The 16,571-nt window shown below is 47.9% G+C and overlaps 2 protein-coding genes across 2 annotated transcripts; one reads left to right on the top strand and one right to left on the bottom strand.

The window, feature by feature from the left end:
- Positions 1-86: 86 nt before the first annotated feature.
- Positions 87-4,742, top strand: SLC25A28 (solute carrier family 25 member 28). Its single transcript, XM_026701239.2, has 4 exons — positions 87-450; positions 1,166-1,394; positions 2,915-2,971; positions 3,822-4,742. The coding sequence occupies exons 1-4, from the start codon at positions 163-165 to the stop codon at positions 4,337-4,339; spliced, it is 1,092 nt and encodes a 363-aa protein (XP_026557024.2). The 5' UTR covers positions 87-162; the 3' UTR covers positions 4,340-4,742.
- Positions 4,743-12,311: 7,569 nt separating this feature from the next.
- NKX2-3 (NK2 homeobox 3) lies at positions 12,312-15,971 on the bottom strand. Its single transcript, XM_087932940.1, has 2 exons — positions 15,441-15,971; positions 12,312-13,401 (listed from the first exon to the last, which is right to left on the bottom strand). The coding sequence occupies exons 1-2, from the start codon at positions 15,877-15,879 to the stop codon at positions 12,767-12,769; spliced, it is 1,074 nt and encodes a 357-aa protein (XP_087789066.1). The 5' UTR covers positions 15,880-15,971; the 3' UTR covers positions 12,312-12,766.
- Between the last annotated feature and the right edge of the window lie 600 nt (positions 15,972-16,571).

Below are 16,571 nucleotides of genomic sequence, written 5' to 3'. Positions count from 1 at the left end.
GGCGGGGCTCAAGGCCGGCCTTTGCCAACCGACCAATTCACGTCGGCCTAAGGCGGCGCGAACACGGACCGCCGCCAATCCGCAGTGCCGGTAGGCGGGATGGACTGAGCGGGAGCCGCAGGACCGAGTGGGGTATCCCGTAACCGACTCGACGGAGGCGCCATGGAGCTGGGGGCAGGCGGCGCGGCGGGGCCCGGTCAGCGGGGCGCGGTGGCGCCGGGCCGCCTGCTCCTCTTGCTGCTGGGCGGGGATGGCGGGGAGGGTCGGGTTGGGTGTGGCCGTGGCCCTCGGGGGCGGCGGGGCGGGGGGACAGGAACGGACACGGAAACCGGCCGGGAGCCGGACTACGAGGCCCTGCCCCGCGGCTCCGCCGCTTCCACCCACATGCTCGCAGGGGCTGTGGCTGGGGTGCTGGAGCACAGCCTTATGTACCCCGTGGACTGTGTCAAGGTGAGGAAAAGCGGAGACCCGCGGTGGTGCCTCCGAGGGGCGGCGGGGCGGGCAGGGACCAGGGACAGGGGATGTCTTCGAGGAGGGCTGGAGCAGGATCGCGCAGCGCTCCTCGCGGGTGTTTTCTCCGTGAGGTCGGACATTGACCGGTTGGAGGGGAATCCTTCGGCTCCCTCCGAAGGGCTCCAGTGAGCGACCAGGAGATCTGGCCGAAGGTCAAAGGGATGCGCGTCTCCGGGTGGTTACTGTGAATTGGGCCAAGAAGAAGCGGGAGCAACAAGTAATGGTGCCTTTTGCGGTCGGCCGCGGAAGTGGCAATGGGCAGTCTTCTGAGTCCCGAACTTGAGAATGACAGTTAAGAAGCATTGCCACCAGCTGGGATCTATTTCTTCCCTCTCAGACTCGTCCCTTTTTGCCGGCAAAAGGGATTGGACTCAGCCATTGCATAGGAGATGTTTGCGGGGGTGGGGGGTGGGGGTGGGATTGTTTGGAAGTTTATTATATTTCCAGACACCTTTCACTGAATCATATTGTCTGCAAAAATCACATGTAAGTAGGGAGAGAGCGTACAGCAGAATTAAAGCAGAGACTCAAATGCTGAAGGTTTGTAAACGGGAAGTGGGTGGACAGAGTTTGGCTGGGAGAACTTATTTGAGTAAATCTCTAAACATATCTTAACCTGCTCCCCCCTCCTCCCCCATCCCTGCACCGGCAGACAAGGATGCAAAGCCTGCAACCAGAACCTGCTGCTCGTTACCGGAATGTGCTGGAGGCTTTGTGGCGGATTGTGCGAACTGAAGGGATCTGGAGACCTATGCGAGGATTGAACATCACAGCTACAGGGGCTGGTCCTGCTCATGCCTTGTATTTCGCCTGCTATGAAAAATTGAAAAAGACACTTACCAACCTTATCCATGCTGGGGGCAATAGTCACGTGGCCAACGGTATTATCCCTTCCTGCCTCCTAACCCCATCCTGGGGTTCTAGTAGTACCACTTGGGGCTCAGAGTGAGAAGATGCCAAATTTTTTCTTATTATTCTGGCATTAGTACTCTCTGAACCCTCAAGGCTATGGACATTCTGTCATGATGCTGAATTCTGCTTGCAGCAAAACAGTATGCTAGCAGAATGTCTTTGGGCAATATGTGGTCTGTAGGGATTTAGGAAAAATAAGGTTTCTGGCATGTTTTTGTATCTTATGTAAGAAAGTGATGTGGTAGAAGAGTGACTGTGATTCTGTTTGCATATATTTCTGCATACTTACGTCTTTAAAACACATATGCTTGTATTTGCCTCAGTGCCTCTTTCTTTTAGCAACTTAATTGAATGGGGAGAATTCTAGGCTTGCTGTAACAGGTGCCCTTGCATTTGATTAGTCAAATCTGCTTCCTAAGAATAGCTTATTTCTAACGCGTCTATGGTACTAAATCTCTGATCATCCAATTGTGGTACATTATGTCCTAAAATCTCAGACATAACTCATCACCCCCTGCATCTTACTGACATTTTAGGAGAAATATAGTATAGATAGTCCTCGACTTATGATCACAATTGGGATCAGAATTTCCATCTTAAGTTGTTGTAGTCATAAGTTGATTCAAACCCAACGTTATTATCATTGTTACGATGATCAGTGAATCAACGTGGTTGTTAGCACATCTGCAGTCATTAAGCAAACACCATGGTCATAAGTGTAAATTAATTCTTTTGAATAGGCGTTTTTTGCTGCAAATTGGCAAAAAAGGTTACAAATAGCTATCATGACTGTGGGGCATAGGTTATAAAAGTAAGCTGGTTGCCAAATGCCTCAATTGCAATTTTGTGAACATGAGAGTGGTGCAATGGTTGTAAGTGCAAATATAGACTTTTTCAGTACTGTTGTAACTTTGTACAGTCACTAAATGAATGGTCAAAAGTCAAAGACTGTTTATAAGAATGTAAATAGTAGATTTATGCAATACTTCAGATTCAGGATCCAAAAGATGCCGCAGAAGGAGAAGGAGTATGAAATTGGCATTTTTTCCTGCAACATTGCAAAGTAGCTGTACCTTTTCCTGAGTTATATTCCTTTCTGCCCCTGCTTTCACTCTTTCTGAAACACTTGTAGAAGATCAAAAGTGAAATGCTGCACAGCTTACTAATAGGAGAATAATCTTAGCTTTTGTCTGCTTCATATTAATTACAAAGATCTTAACTAAGATGTTCAGAATATATTTTGTTTCCTCTTCTGGTGTGTAAATGAAAGTAATTTGGAGAAACATTGTATTACAATCTTGATTATTTCTGCTGTTTTCATTGAAAATTGAGGCTTACTTCTGCATAAACTACTTGTCCCTCAGAAGGAATGGCTTATGTCCCTGTTTTCACATATATAATATTTTGATGGACTAATATGGGATCTCATTAAGACCCTCATTGGTCTCATCTCAACTTTTTTTCATATTTAACAGTCCTTGTCTTGCAGGCGCAGCAGGCTGTGTGGCAACATTGCTTCATGATGCAGCCATGAATCCAGCAGAAGGTAATACTGCTTTTTCCTGTATGCTCCATCTTTTTATGAAGATAATTATTTTTGTTATCACCAGGAAATATTCCCTTGTTTGTGAGAAGAAAGGGAGACAGAGCAACTATTTCTACAAATTTTATTTGGATGATGGATTACTTTGACTGGAATATGTTTGTCCAATTTCTGTGTCCACCCATCATCGTCAATGACTGCTTACAATTCAGAAAATATATTATGATTAAATATTAAAAAACCTTTGTTTTAAAATAGTAAAACCAGCAAAAAATACCCATTAAAATCTAATTCAAGATATACAAGAGCAAGGCATTGGCCAGTTAACAGGGCCCTTGGCACGTTCAGCACTCCAGGCTTGGGGGCATCGCCAGGTTTTTAGGACCTTATAAAAGGCTAGCAGGGTTGGGGCCATTCTGAATTCTGAAGGGAAGCTGTTCCATGGAGCAGGGGCCACTGCAGAAAAAGCTTTCCTCAACCATATGGTCTTGCCCTATTATAAACATGAAAAAGTGAATGGAAATTATATTGTAATGTGGCTACATGTTCCTTGCTTTCTATAAGAAAACCAAAACTCATTCTACTGGTCCTAAATATTTCCACAATCCAGAAAGAGGGCACCTGGGCCTGCTGATTTAATGCAGTTGTATAAGGCTTGATAGATTGATAGTATATTCAAGTACTGAGGGTTATGTGAGGAGTGTATTGAATACTGGTTTTTGTGTGTGTGTGTGTGTGTGTGTGTACACTGAATGCATACTGTTTATACTTCTTTATTCATTAGAGGGTTTTTTTTCTTTCTTTCTTTCCCATCTTTCAATATGGTCGGATTGCGGTTATCATCCATTTCCAGTGGTAAAACAAAGAATGCAGATGTACAATTCTCCATACCAACGAGTAACAGACTGTGTTCGTGCTGTGTGGTGCAATGAAGGGGCAGGAGCTTTCTACCGAAGCTATACCACTCAGCTGACCATGAACATCCCCTTTCAGGCTATCCATTTCATGGCATATGAATCTCTACAGGAGCACCTCAACCCCCACAGACAGTACAACCCTAGTTCCCACATGGTGGCAGGTGCCTGTGCAGGTGCCATTGCAGCTGCTGCCACCACACCTTTGGACGTTTGTAAAACATTGCTGAATACACAGGAAGCCTTGGCACTGAATACCAACATCAGTGGGCACATCACAGGTATGGCTCACGCATTCAGGACGGTGTACCGCGTGGGCGGGCTAGCTGCCTATTTCCGTGGGGTTCAGGCACGTGTCATTTACCAGATGCCCTCCACAGCTATTGCATGGTCTGTGTATGAGTTCTTCAAGTACATCTTAACAAAGCGAAAGGAGGAACGGTTGTCCGGGAAGTGAAATGGCGTTATCGGCTTGGCTGGTGCCAAACTCAGATGACAAGCAAGACTTTGGAATACTGATGCCGCCTCTTGCCTGCTGCTGCATTTTGCACAGCCCATTGTTCTCTCAATGGAAAGTATACAGCAAACAGCAACTTCACCTGCTTTTAGCTTATCCTCTAACAAACATGCCCCAGGTGTTGGATACAAATAAAGACCAGGGTGGAATTACTGTGAGCATATTGGAAATTGGGGTGATAGCCTGCATTCTCAAAAATGATTGCAGGTAGGAATTAGAAGAGGCAGAAGAAGTGTTAGCTAAGCTGTTGTCTATTAGCACTCACACAGACCTCATGTTCTTTGAGAAGGCTTTGATTGTTGTGGCCCTTGGCACTTCCAATAAAGTCTGCTTTATTGTCCTAGGCCTTGTCTCTTTCTTACCAGATGATTCTGAGCATTTCTTTATGGAAGAGGGTGGAGAACATGCAGCTTTCCAGATGGTGTTAGATGCCAGCATTCATTAGTCCCAGCAAGCCTTTCTTATAGATAAGATAAATTCATTGTACTTGTATGGCCGGAATTGTTTTGTCTTCTGTTCTGAAGAGGTGGAAGAAAGTAATATTTTCTTTCAGAAGGCTGAATGTTACATGATGTACATTGAGATCCAAGGAAAGTCTGTTCTTTGTTGGATGCTACACATAAAATGTATGACTTTTGAGCACCTACCACATTTATTCAGCACTATTGCCATTCCACTTAATCTTGAAGAGACACTGTCTGCTTTGTGTCCATCTGACTTGTTAGGCGTCTTAAAATTACACTGTGAAAAAGTTATGTAATACACGCATGCATGGTATAATTGGTTCGCAGGCATATACACATCTGATATGGAACAACAGATGGATACCAAACTGCAATTGAAGAACAGGGACAGGTGCTCTTGTAGAACATGTTTCTCCACTAACATTTGTAAAATATGCAGCTCTGCATTAACCTGTATTTATAACAATAAGACCTTTTTCTGTCTCCACCAATTAAATATGAGTATGGAGGGGATAGTAATTCTGTAATTGTCAACGTTTAACATGGAGTAGCCTAGTAAGAACAAAGTTTAACTTCAAAGTTATAGAACTTTGGATGGGGATAATGCATTTGTCATTATTATGAATGAATTGTGATTAGCTCTCCTTCATCTCCAGGCTTAGAAGCTGACATTTTGCAAGGGGGGACTGTATAGAGGCAACAAATGCAGCAATGCGGCTAAGCCAGTGTTTTTTAGTAAGATGTTAATAGTTCTGGCAAAATGTAATACAAATCTTTGTACAGTATTGCGCTCTGTCTGCTTCAGATGAGTATATCCCAGCTTGATATTCCTAGCAATGTACGACTAGGTGCAGGGGAAGGGACATTCCTGAGCCATAATTTGAACCAAAGTAGGAAGTAAAATATTTTCTCCTTGAAGTGTCCTTTTGTTCATGCATAACTGCCTTGCTGCATCTTAATTTATCTTCTACTGACTTATTTTTTAGCCTTTGCTAGAGAGTCTTGTCCTAGGAAATGGGAACACATGCAATGATATGTACATTCGTACTGTAGCAATGTCTATTGTTAGGAAAACGCATTTTGCATTTGTTCTCAGCTTCTGCTTTACTTTGGTATCACCTTCCCTCACAGGAATTAATTGCATGGTGTTTCCTGTCTCTGCATATCTTAAGATGATTCTATAGCAATTTGAGATATCTGGGAATTGCAATCACAGGTCATCTGGATGACACCGGATCAGATTAGAAAAGATTAGGAGGGGGGGTGGGGGGAATGGACATGATTGATCTCGCCTACAGTTGCCTTTATCCACACTCCATATCATCTAACAAATTAATAGGGATGGGCATTTCATATATGAAATTAATATTCTGAGAATGAAGGGTTATGGAAAGGGCAGCAGGTAGTTTTGGTATCAACAGCCAGCTGATAAGGGAACATGAAGGCCTTCCCAGGTCATGTTGATAGGTCATCAGGACTGAGGTTGGTGATTGTAATATCTTTTTATATACTATATATTTGAAGATGTAATCGGATAGAAGCCAGCTGGGTATCAATTGTCACTGGTGTTTATACTATTTACCCTTGAAAGGAATATTATCCTTCTCCACCATTGATATGTGGAGTCCTTAGGGCTCTCTGAGCTTGGTTGCTTAATTGCAGAAGTTTCATTATTTGGCTAGATAACATCATCATGACACTGATGATGTTGCCTAGTTGGTTAAAGAAATATTAGGAAGCAAACAACCAAGATCTGAGAGCACCAATGGTTCCACAGTTCAACCCTGAGCTACATGTATCCTTTTCTATCAGAATTATTTGATATATTTAGCATCAGGAGAATTATTCTTGCTATAATTATACGGATAGGCTTGTTAAAAAGCATAAAATACAAAATATTACCTGCTGGATACTATGTTTCCATGGTTGCTAATTTGTTTGTTTGGTTAGTTTTATACAAAGACATCCTAAATGTAGAACCACACTTCTGCGGTGGGGCAGAAAAGGGAAATGTTAGCTGTGTCCTACATGACAAATGAAATAACAGTCTTCTCTGCTTAAGGAGAGAATACGATCAATCAATCAGAATAGAAGTGGATGGGAACTTGAAGGCCTTCAGGTCCAAGCCCCATCTCAAGCAAGAGACCCTACACAATTTGTGACAAGTGGCTGTCCAGCCTCTTCTTAAAAACCTCCAGTGATGAAGCCCCCACAACTTCTGAAGGCAAGCTGTTCCACTGGTTAATTGTTCTCATTTAAATGTTAATTGTTCCCAAAGCCAGACATTATTTTTAGCTATAATGCTTAATTTCCAATAACACATAATTTCTCCAAATGAAAAAATAGGAACAACTTCTACACTGAGTAAGTAAGTAAATCTACTCTAGCAATGAAGCCATTTAAGATGCAGTTATTACACCGGCCAATAGGTGGGGATGCTGCCAAAGGCGCTGTTCTCATCCTCTTTCTTTGTGCTCTGCCTGGAGAATACAATGCTGTATTGCCACTGTCTGGGTTGATGGAATCACGAAAGAGATGCCCTTTCATTGAGCAGTGCCATGTATTTGCACACCAAGAAAAATTAGAGTTCCTGCTGCTGATCCTTTATCTAGCATCTATCTATGAGTTGCTAAGGAAACCACTGAGCTGGATGGAAAGGAAGCTGGCCTTGGCATTGCAGCTTTGAGTCAGTAAAGTTATTCTAGCCTTTCCTTAGGACGTGGGACACAAGATCACGAATTCTCGCTAGCGATACCTTATTGTTCATGGATGGTGGGAGGAGGTAATCATTCTCTAGTTCCACAAAAGGGATCTTCTACAAAACGGTCGCACTGCTTGCATTCAGACTACTCCGTGTGCTTGCTGATTGCCAATCAGTATTCTCAGAGGGCTACTGCAGAGCTCTCCTCCTTCCCGCCACCACCTTCCCATGTATTTATTTACATATTTTTACATACATCTGTGTTTTTTTCATCAAAAAGGGTGACATGTCTAAGAGATGAAGTCTTGAAGAGATTATTATCTTCTATTAGATAATGAAAAATAGATGAATCAAATTGTTTCCAGAAGGGAAGTGAGAAGTTGGACTGAAAGTCACGTGACATGGAACTATCTTCAAGTAAAGAGCCCTTATCAGAGGGAGTAAAGAATAGAGGTATAAGGCCATACGATGAGAACAAAATCCTGTTAACTAGCTTCGTGTGTCAGGTGAAAAGCGTGAACTCTATGGAAAAAGACAATGTCACTTATTTATTAAAGGGTATTTATCACAATCAGGTCGGGAAGGGGAGCGGCAGGTTACACCCTAGTCACTCTGGGCTGAGATTTCTTTCTTTTTTTTAACTAAAACTAAAAATTCTTCAGATATAATTATTTCCTTTAAATCCAGAAGTGCATAACAGAAATAACTGTTCTTCCCCTTATTTTCTACACAGACACTTTCCCTATAATGAAAACCTCCCAGCGCTGCATGCCATAATGCTAGGTACTGAGACCACCTAATGAAGCGGAATGAAGGGAAATTCAGCACAGCTAAATATAGTCTCTCTTCTACAGTTCCTAGTCAAGCTGTAAGATTCATTGCCAAAAGGTATAATGATGGCTGCCCAATTATGAAGATTTTACTGTAAATAAGGATTGGACAATTTCAGGAGCAAGGCTATCCTGCTAGTACAGGTAGTCCTTGAGTTACGACTACAATTGAGCCTCAAATTTATATCGCTAAATGAAACATTGAGTTTGTCCCATTTTATGACTTTTCTTGCCACAGTTGTTAAGTGAATCATTGCATTTAAGTTAGTAACATCGTTGTAAAGTGAATCTGGCTTCCCCATTGACTTTGCTTGTTAGAAGGTCGCCAAAGCTGGCCACCTGACCTCAGGACACAGCAACCATCATAAATATGAACCAGTTGCTAACCATCGGAATTTTGATCATGTGACCAAGTGGCTACTGCAGCAATTGTATGTGTGGGAAATGGTCATAGGTCCCTTTTTTCGATGCCGTTGTAACCTTGAACAGTCACTAAATGAAATGTTGTAAATCGAGGACTACCTGTAGTTTTTATGGATGAATCCTGCCCCCCGTTTCAAATTCACTGAGCCTAACTAACACAGGTGGGTTGTTGTGATAGGTATGTACTCCCTTAGCCCCCTTTGACCCCATCTGCAGAAGGGAGCCTCTAAGTCATCCCTGACCTGTGATTAAAGCCTCTGTTGCTTTTCTTCCTGCTCACAAAACCAGCAATCTAACTATGGTGTTTTTCCTCTTTCCTGGAGGGTGTATCTTCTGCTGTGGTCCAGTGGATTGGTGTCCTCGATCTTGGAATTTTAGCTACAACTTTGCTGCTCCTTGGCCCCATCTTTTACAAAATTGATTTGCTTTGTCCATGATATTCCTTCTCTTCCTGCCCCTCCTTTTCCAGATATTTGCAAAAAGAACAATTGTAAAATGTCAAGTCAGATGTAAAGAGAGAGCAGAAATGGGAAGGCAAAATTGCCAGCAGTAGCTCAGTTCTAAGAGGTAACCAAAGGGGAGAGACGCTGGGAGTTTCGTGACTTCATAATTTTGAACTGAATTTTGAACTCAACTTGATCTTGAATCTCCACTGAGACCACTGTGGAGAACACAGCTCCTGATACCAATTGTGTGTATGTGCATCTTTGAGTCAGTTTTGGTTCTTATGATTGCCTGGACAGGTTTCTGAATTATTCTTGGCAAGACTTCAGAACTGATTTGACATTGCCTTCTTCCTAGGGCTGAGAAAGTGGCTGGCCCATTTAAGCCAGCTGACTGTGCCTAAAACAAGATTAGAACTAATGGTCTTCCAATATCTAGGATTCTACCCCAGATATTTGCTTTATAATCTCCTCCAGCAGAAGCTGGGTATAGCTTGAAAACATTCCTGCAAGAAGAGTTGGGCTGCTCTGAAAAGCAGCTCTTTCAGAACCTGAATGGCAGGATGCTATGATGTGCTTCGAGTGGAAGGATACTATGATTATGAGAACTGTGAAAAGAAGAGGAAACTGGACCAGATGGGCTTTTGATCTGATCCTGAGTTCTGATTATGACAGATCAATCAATCAATAACAGATCAGTGAGGATTGAGAGAATCAATAATGTTTCTACACAAACTAATTCATTGAAATCTGGCGCCATGTAAGTATTCCACGGTTAGTTGCCTGTGAGCCATCTAGTCACAGAATCATTCGTGAAGAATCTTTCTCTCTTCCCTGAATATCCAAGGATCAGGATTTGTAACTCCTACATACAGGCATCCCAAGGGTTCCCTTCAGGGGAAGGGACTACAGATTCAACGCATCAAGAGGGAGCTAGGCTGCCTTAACATTTTAATACAAATGTTATAATTTGTGGAGCCTTCTAGATCCATTTGGTAGTGGAGTACAACTTTATTTTTAATGCACTTTTCCCACTACTGGCAAGCATGAGATTATTAAATATTAATTATTTAATTCTTCCATAATCTTCTTGTTCATGTAGTCTCTTCTTTCTTCTGCTTGGGCTTTATTTTTTCAGAGAGAAAAAATAGTATTTATTTATATCCATCCATCCATCCATCCATCCATCCACTCAGAGAAATTGCAACTATGCAATCTTTCAAAATTAAGGGACCTGGAACAGCTACTATTGTCACTATCTTGCAATCTCCATCATTCATTCAAATTTAATTTAGCTGCCAGTTTAAAAAGTGATAACAGCACCTAAATTCATTTTTCTTTTCTGTTCCATCATGTCCGATTCTTGGAGACTGCCTGGACAAGTCCCTGCAGTTTTCTTGGTAAGGTTTTTCAGAAGTGGTTTGCCATTGCCTCCTTCCTAGAGCTTAGGGAAAATGGCTGGCCTAAGGTCAACCCAGCTGGCTTCATGTCTAAACCAGGAGCAAAGTTTCCAGGTTTCTGAGCTGATGTCTTAACCACTACACCAAACTGGTTCATAATATTGAGTTACAGATAGGCATTCATGAGTTTTGGGTAGAGCTGAAAGAAAACTTGGTCATCAGATCCAAGCTAATGGTTGCAGAAGCTACCTATCTCCTTCTGAACCAGCTGGTTGGTTCTTGCCTGTGCTCATTTGACTTCTGTGTTCCAATGGTGGGATTGGAGCAATGCTACATGGAGACCTTAAGGCCATGCTGAAAAACGTCTTACTGGTTATTTGCAGAACTGAGGCTCAATCTTAGAATATACATTAGAGGGTCTTTATTGTTATAAGTGCACAGCCCCTTTCTATCCTTCTGAAAATTTATGAGGTCAGTCAGAGAGTTGGGGAGAGAGACAGAATAGGTAGGTAATATGTGTTTGCATCCATAGCCTCTCCACCTCTTCTCTTTGCCCTTCAGTATCTTTTCCGTTGCAAATCCCAACCAAGGCGAAATTGGGCATTGACCTGCATCCCTCCGCCCTATCTCGCTCTTGGCCTGCATTACAGGCTTAAAGTGGGGAACGGGACAAAACTGCCTACCGTTTGCCCATCCGAGCCCAGCAGCGTGGAGACAGCGCAGCCCGTCGATCTCGCGCCTTTGTCCAGGTTCCCAATTCTGTAAATGCTGCTTCTCAGCCCTTTCTCAGATGCTCCTTTCCCTGCCCTGTAGCCCCAATGAACCTCTCTGAGCAGCTCGCCAGCGTCTTGGCACCCTCTTCTTGCCCGGGACAAGAGAACGAGAGTGGACCGCTGCCGAAGCGGCTGGAAGGAGATATCTTTGACTCTGGAGAGCCAGCATCCACCCCACCAGCAGCAGCGATGAAGCACATCTTCTTTGGGTTAAGCGAAGTAGTTGCTGCGGGCGTTGGCTCAGCGAGGACTCGCCCACTGCTCGCCAAAGCCAGTGAGCTTCTACGGGGATGCTTTAATGTGGGTTCCTCCCCTTCACTCACCTTTCTCGGTGGAATGCAAGATTACTTTGGTTTAAGATTAGCTAAACACGGAAAGGGAGAAGGGGGGGGCGTGTCATGCAGGTGAATTCAGCCCCAGGAAAGTGCTGCTCCGAGCCTCATGGACTAAACCTGCCTCTCACTTATGAGACTCGAAGCAGGACATCTACCCTGGCAAAGCTAAAAGGTTGGGGTGGCGGAGAGACACTGGTTGCTTTTGCCAACAGGGCGCACCGTTCAAGTGTTGTGGGACTACAGTTCCCACCAAGAGAGACTCACTGCATTGTAGGGGTCCAATACATGGTGGGGGGGGGAACCGTGTTGACGGCTTCCTCAAGGCATTCCCTGATCCGGGCAGTGAGGCGCCATGGGCGTGGCATAAGGGCTTCTGAATGGCAGGATAGTCACGGGGGGGGCAGGGGCGGGGAGGGCGCTAAGCCTGCGCAAGGGACAAGGCTGGCACCGACCTATTCGCTCTGCCTGGGGTGGAAGCGGGCCAGACTGGCTGCGCATTTGCGCTTCCTCCATCCTTCCGCGCCATATGAAGGCCAGCTCTCAATATTGCACCTGATTTATTATTGGATCCTTAAACACCTCGCAGTGCGGCTACATCGATACATTTAATACACTGATAGCGGGAGGGGAGTCGAGGGCAGCCAAGCGAAGCCACTTTTGGCAGCACCTGACCTCTGTTTCCCCACTGCAGTCCAGGCGCGGAGGCTGGCGAGTCCCGGGTTGCCCCTGCCCCGTCCAAAAGCTTCGGGCCCCCGTGGTGGAGGCCAGTGGGGGCTCTCCCTAGGGGAGTCCAAATAGAGGATCTGGTCTTGTTGACGGCAGCCATCCAGGTTAGCTCCGAGAGCGGACGAAGTGCCCGAGACCGGCCACAGGCAAAGGTCCCCCTTCCACTTGGGCCGTCGCTCGCTTTCTCCCCAAAGGGTCCCGGCGCGGCCCCCCCGAGTGGCTGCGGAGGATCAGTGACCCTCCGGCCCACGGTGGTCCAAGAGGAGCGCTGCCTACCAGGCTCGGATGCCCTGAGTGCAGGAAGAGCCGGCGGTCCCCTGGTGCAAGGGCTGAGCTCCGCTGGGGAAGCCGCCCATGTTTCCATAGGGCCCCGGGGATGGCTGCACCGAGGGGCCCAGGCTGTTGGCCGCGGGGTAGCTGCAGCTGTAGCCGGCGCCGTAGGCTGCACCGGAGGAACCGCCGTAGGCGTAATTAGGGAAGCCGTTGTACGCGTAGGAGGCAGCGGGAGCGTTGTAGGGCGCGCTGTAGGCCTGCGAGCCGCCCAGGCATGGCTTGCCGTCCCTCACCAGTACCGGTACGGCTACTCGGCGTGGCGGCGGCGGCGGTGGCGGTGGCGGCGGCGCTGGAGGCTGCTGGGCCGCCCCTGCCGCTGGGCCGCCGAGTTCCAGGGCCTTGTCCTGTCGCTGCCGCTTGCATTTGTAGCGCCGGTTCTGGAACCAGATCTTGACCTGAGTGGAGGTGAGCTTGAGGCTGCTGGCCAAGAGCTCCCGCTCGGGAGCAGAAAGGTAGCGCTGCTGCTGGAAGCGTCTCTCCAGCTCGAATACCTGCGCCTGCGAGAAGAGCACCCGCGGCTTCCTCCGGCTGCGCGCCTTGGGACGCTCCGAGGCCTCCTCCGCGGGCTCCTTGCCTGCAACAACAGCGAAAGGAGAGAGACGTCATGGGGCAAGAAGCCGCGCGGATTCAAGGCGAGGCAGCCGCCTCTGCGCGCGATTGTTGCCCCTAAGGCAGGGGTCTCCAACCTTGGCGATTTTAAGCCTGGAGGACTTCAACTCCCAGAATACCCCAGCCAGCTGGCTGGGGTATTCTGGGAGTTGAAGTCCTCCAGGCTTAAAGTCGCCAAGGTTGGAGACCCTGCCCTAAGCCTTTGATTTCGGTGCAGCCAACGCCGAAAGAAACACCTAGCAGGAGACCCTTTTCAGACTTCTACATAGCTGCACCACTTGGTGCCCTTTTCAGGCTTTGGGCACGAGTGTCTGAAAATCTCTGCCAGTAGGATAGGATCATGCTGGGAACAGGGCCATCCGCTGTTCTCTGGAATGAAGGAGCATGAAGGGGACCCCTCACTTTTTGGGAAGCTGCCTTTATCTTCTACTGAATCGGGCATGGATTTGTCCCCAAGTCTCTCTTGATGCAACCAAAGAAAAGTCAAGCTACAACACAGTAAATCCTTAGGATTCCTAGAGTGATTTGCTGCACAAAGTTTAACATAAATCCCATGAAGTATTCATATCTGACTGAGATCTTGCTTTCTACCCACCTACAAGCCACTGTGATTGAATTTACACAATACACCAATCTGAAACAAACCATCTTCTGAGTTAATCTCTGTTTTACAGGATTTACATTCAAGTCCTAATGGTTACAGATTGAAGGTTCCACAAGAGGTTCAAAAGAATTTTTGGACTTTTTTTTTTAATTCAGGCAAAAATAAAAATGGGGCAAAATGGCATTTTGACTTGATGCAACAAGTGCAACCAACCACTTCTGAATAAGGACCCCAACCAGGTTAGCAATGTACCTGTTGGGTCTCCAACTGCACACAATTCTAGCCTCAGGACGTGGAGATGAGAGAGCAGCCCTTGGAGGCCTGGAGCTGCCTGCCATTTTCCTTGCCCAGAGCTTGGAGTCCAATAGAGCCAGATCAATTACTGTCTCCTCATCATTAAAAGGGACTGGTTGCTGGAAAGATCTGGAAGAAGGGCCTTTGCCCACTAGATAAGAGAAGGACAATTTCAATATATCCCCCTCCTGCAAATAAAAACGGCACTCCTCCTCTCTTCCCATCACCACGTCTAGGCCTAGCAGGCCCGTCTTAAACATATCAGGCATAAACTCCTTTCTCCTGATCCTGAGCAGCCAGATTCTTTCCTCTTTGGGTGCTCTTCCCTGAGGGCCTAGAAGAGCTTAAAGCTGCCTCTAAATCTGACCTCCAATATCGTCTATGTAACCTAAGGGAGGCTTGGCCTGGGCTGGGTGATTTATCTCCTCACTCTTTGTGAAGAACTGGGTGGGCCTGGGGTAGAGTATAAAGTTGTTTTTCTGCTTAGTTTTCTGGCAAGTGACTATAATAGGGCTGACGCTACAGGGTTGCATGCCCTGCACAAAGTTAACCTGTGATGGTTCAAATCAATCTTATTTCATAATTAAAAATCCTCCTCCTCCACACCTGAGCCTTTTAGGGACACAGCCCAATACAGGTGGTCTCAGTATTTCCACAATGGAGACCATAACCAAAGAGCTTCCGCACCACTCAGCCTTTCCCGGCGACACGCAAGACAATTTACTCTCCAAAGCAGCTTCCATCACGCCCCCACCATCCCAACCAGACCGTGCAAGACGGAAGAGGTGTGCTAAAGCGGAGACCACCTGAAGGATCCATAAAAAGAGGTTTGCAGCGGGCTGGAGTGATCATGCAGAGCGAGAAGAAAGAGCTCGGAAAAAGCGTGCTGGGAAGATGCCTTCCGCGCTCAGCATCCCGGTCTGCTCCGGGTGACGCTTCGGACGCCCCAGAGGAGGGCAGGGCAAGGCGGATCCTACCGCCTCCGGGCCACTCCTGAGAAGGTCTCCCGAAGGGGCTTGGCCGAAGCCCTGCGCGGGGTTTAGGCGGGATCTGCTCCTGGCCCCAAAGCCTTCCAGGGTGGCGGGCCCCAGCGCTCCTCTACTCACCGGTTCCCGCGTCCCGCGTCGGCTCTGCCTCCTCCGCCAGGCCTTTGGGCTCGCAGGTGCTCCGCAGCACCGCCTGCGCGTAGCTGCCCGGGGAGAACCCCTCGTCCGCTGGGCTCTTGGTCGAGGCCATGGGGGTCAAGAAGGGCTGCTGCTCCTCGCTCCCTTCCTCCTCCTCTCCGTCTGAGAAGCGGCAGCTCAGCAGGCAGGAGGAGGCGGCGGCGGCGGCGGCGGCGGTGAAAGGCGGCTCGAGGGGCCCCCCGAGACGTTGCTGCTGCTGCTGTTGCTGCTCCAGCTTCAGGATGTCCTTGACGGAGAAGGGGGTGGAAGTGGCGGGGCTGGGGAGCATCCTGGGCAGGGAGGCGGGAGAGAGGGAGACGGCCAGCCCGGCTGGGGCAGAAGGGCCGCGCCCGGGAGCGAAGCCAGGCGAAGTGGCGTCCATGCGAACGCGGCGCCGCCTCTGCCAGTCCCCGCCTCGGCGAGGACCAGCAGCCCCGCTCTGGGCTCGGAGCCGCCTCTTCGGCCGAGCGGGGCACGTCACGGCGAGGAGGGGCCGGGCCGGGCCCCCATTGGAAGGCGGGGAGCGGGAGCGGGAGCCGGCCCTCCGAGGAAACCTGCCCGAAGGGGAACTGGCAGCGGGGAAGAAGTGGCCGCCGAGGCTTCGGGTCAGAGGTGACCCGGCGGGCGCCTCGTGCCCGGCCGCGGGAAGTTGGGCACCACCAAGACCGGCGCCCGGGCACGAGGCACGGGGAGCGGGCAGAAGTCCGGTTGGCTCGACCTGGCCCAGCCGCGCCGCCACTCCCTGCCCGCCCCGGGCGGGGCTCGAGTCCGGAGACCTCCCGCTCGTCCCTCGGGAATTGCCTTGAAGACAGGCGGAAGGAACCCTGTTCCCCTACCCGGCTGGGTAAGCGGGAGCTGCCTTGGAGGGTGGTCGGACTGCTGCAGAAGCGGGCGGCGGATGGGCAAGCCGGGCCCATGGAGAGCCGTTAAGGCTTAGTCCGGGCAGAGGAAAGGAAGTTTCCCCGAGGAAGGAGGACAGCGGCCACCTGCTCTTTGTCACCTGTGACTCGCCTCCTCTTCCCCACCGTTTAAACCGATGCACGAAAGAGAATAATGTCACCACGAGGACGGTTA

Source organism: Pseudonaja textilis, chromosome 4 (assembly GCF_049901715.1).
Source record: "Pseudonaja textilis isolate UNSWEBS1 chromosome 4, rPseTex1.2, whole genome shotgun sequence".
Classification (NCBI taxonomy): Eukaryota; Metazoa; Chordata; class Lepidosauria; order Squamata; family Elapidae; genus Pseudonaja; species Pseudonaja textilis.
The sequence above is the reverse complement of the archived record's forward strand: the minus strand, read 5'-3'. Positions and strand labels throughout refer to the sequence as shown.

Coding starts and splice junctions, on each gene's coding strand:
- SLC25A28 (XM_026701239.2), top strand. CDS start 163: ATGGAGCTGGGGGCAGGCGGCGCGGCGGGGCCCGGTCAGCGGGGCGCG. Junction 451..1,165: donor ACCCCGTGGACTGTGTCAAG/GTGAGGAAAAGC, acceptor CTGCACCGGCAG/ACAAGGATGCAAAGCCTGCA. Junction 1,395..2,914: donor CAATAGTCACGTGGCCAACG/GTATTATCCCTT, acceptor CTTGTCTTGCAG/GCGCAGCAGGCTGTGTGGCA.
- NKX2-3 (XM_087932940.1), bottom strand. CDS start 15,879: ATGGACGCCACTTCGCCTGGCTTCGCTCCCGGGCGCGGCCCTTCTGCC. Junction 13,402..15,440: donor GACGCGGGACGCGGGAACCG/GTGAGTAGAGGA, acceptor CTGTTGTTGCAG/GCAAGGAGCCCGCGGAGGAG.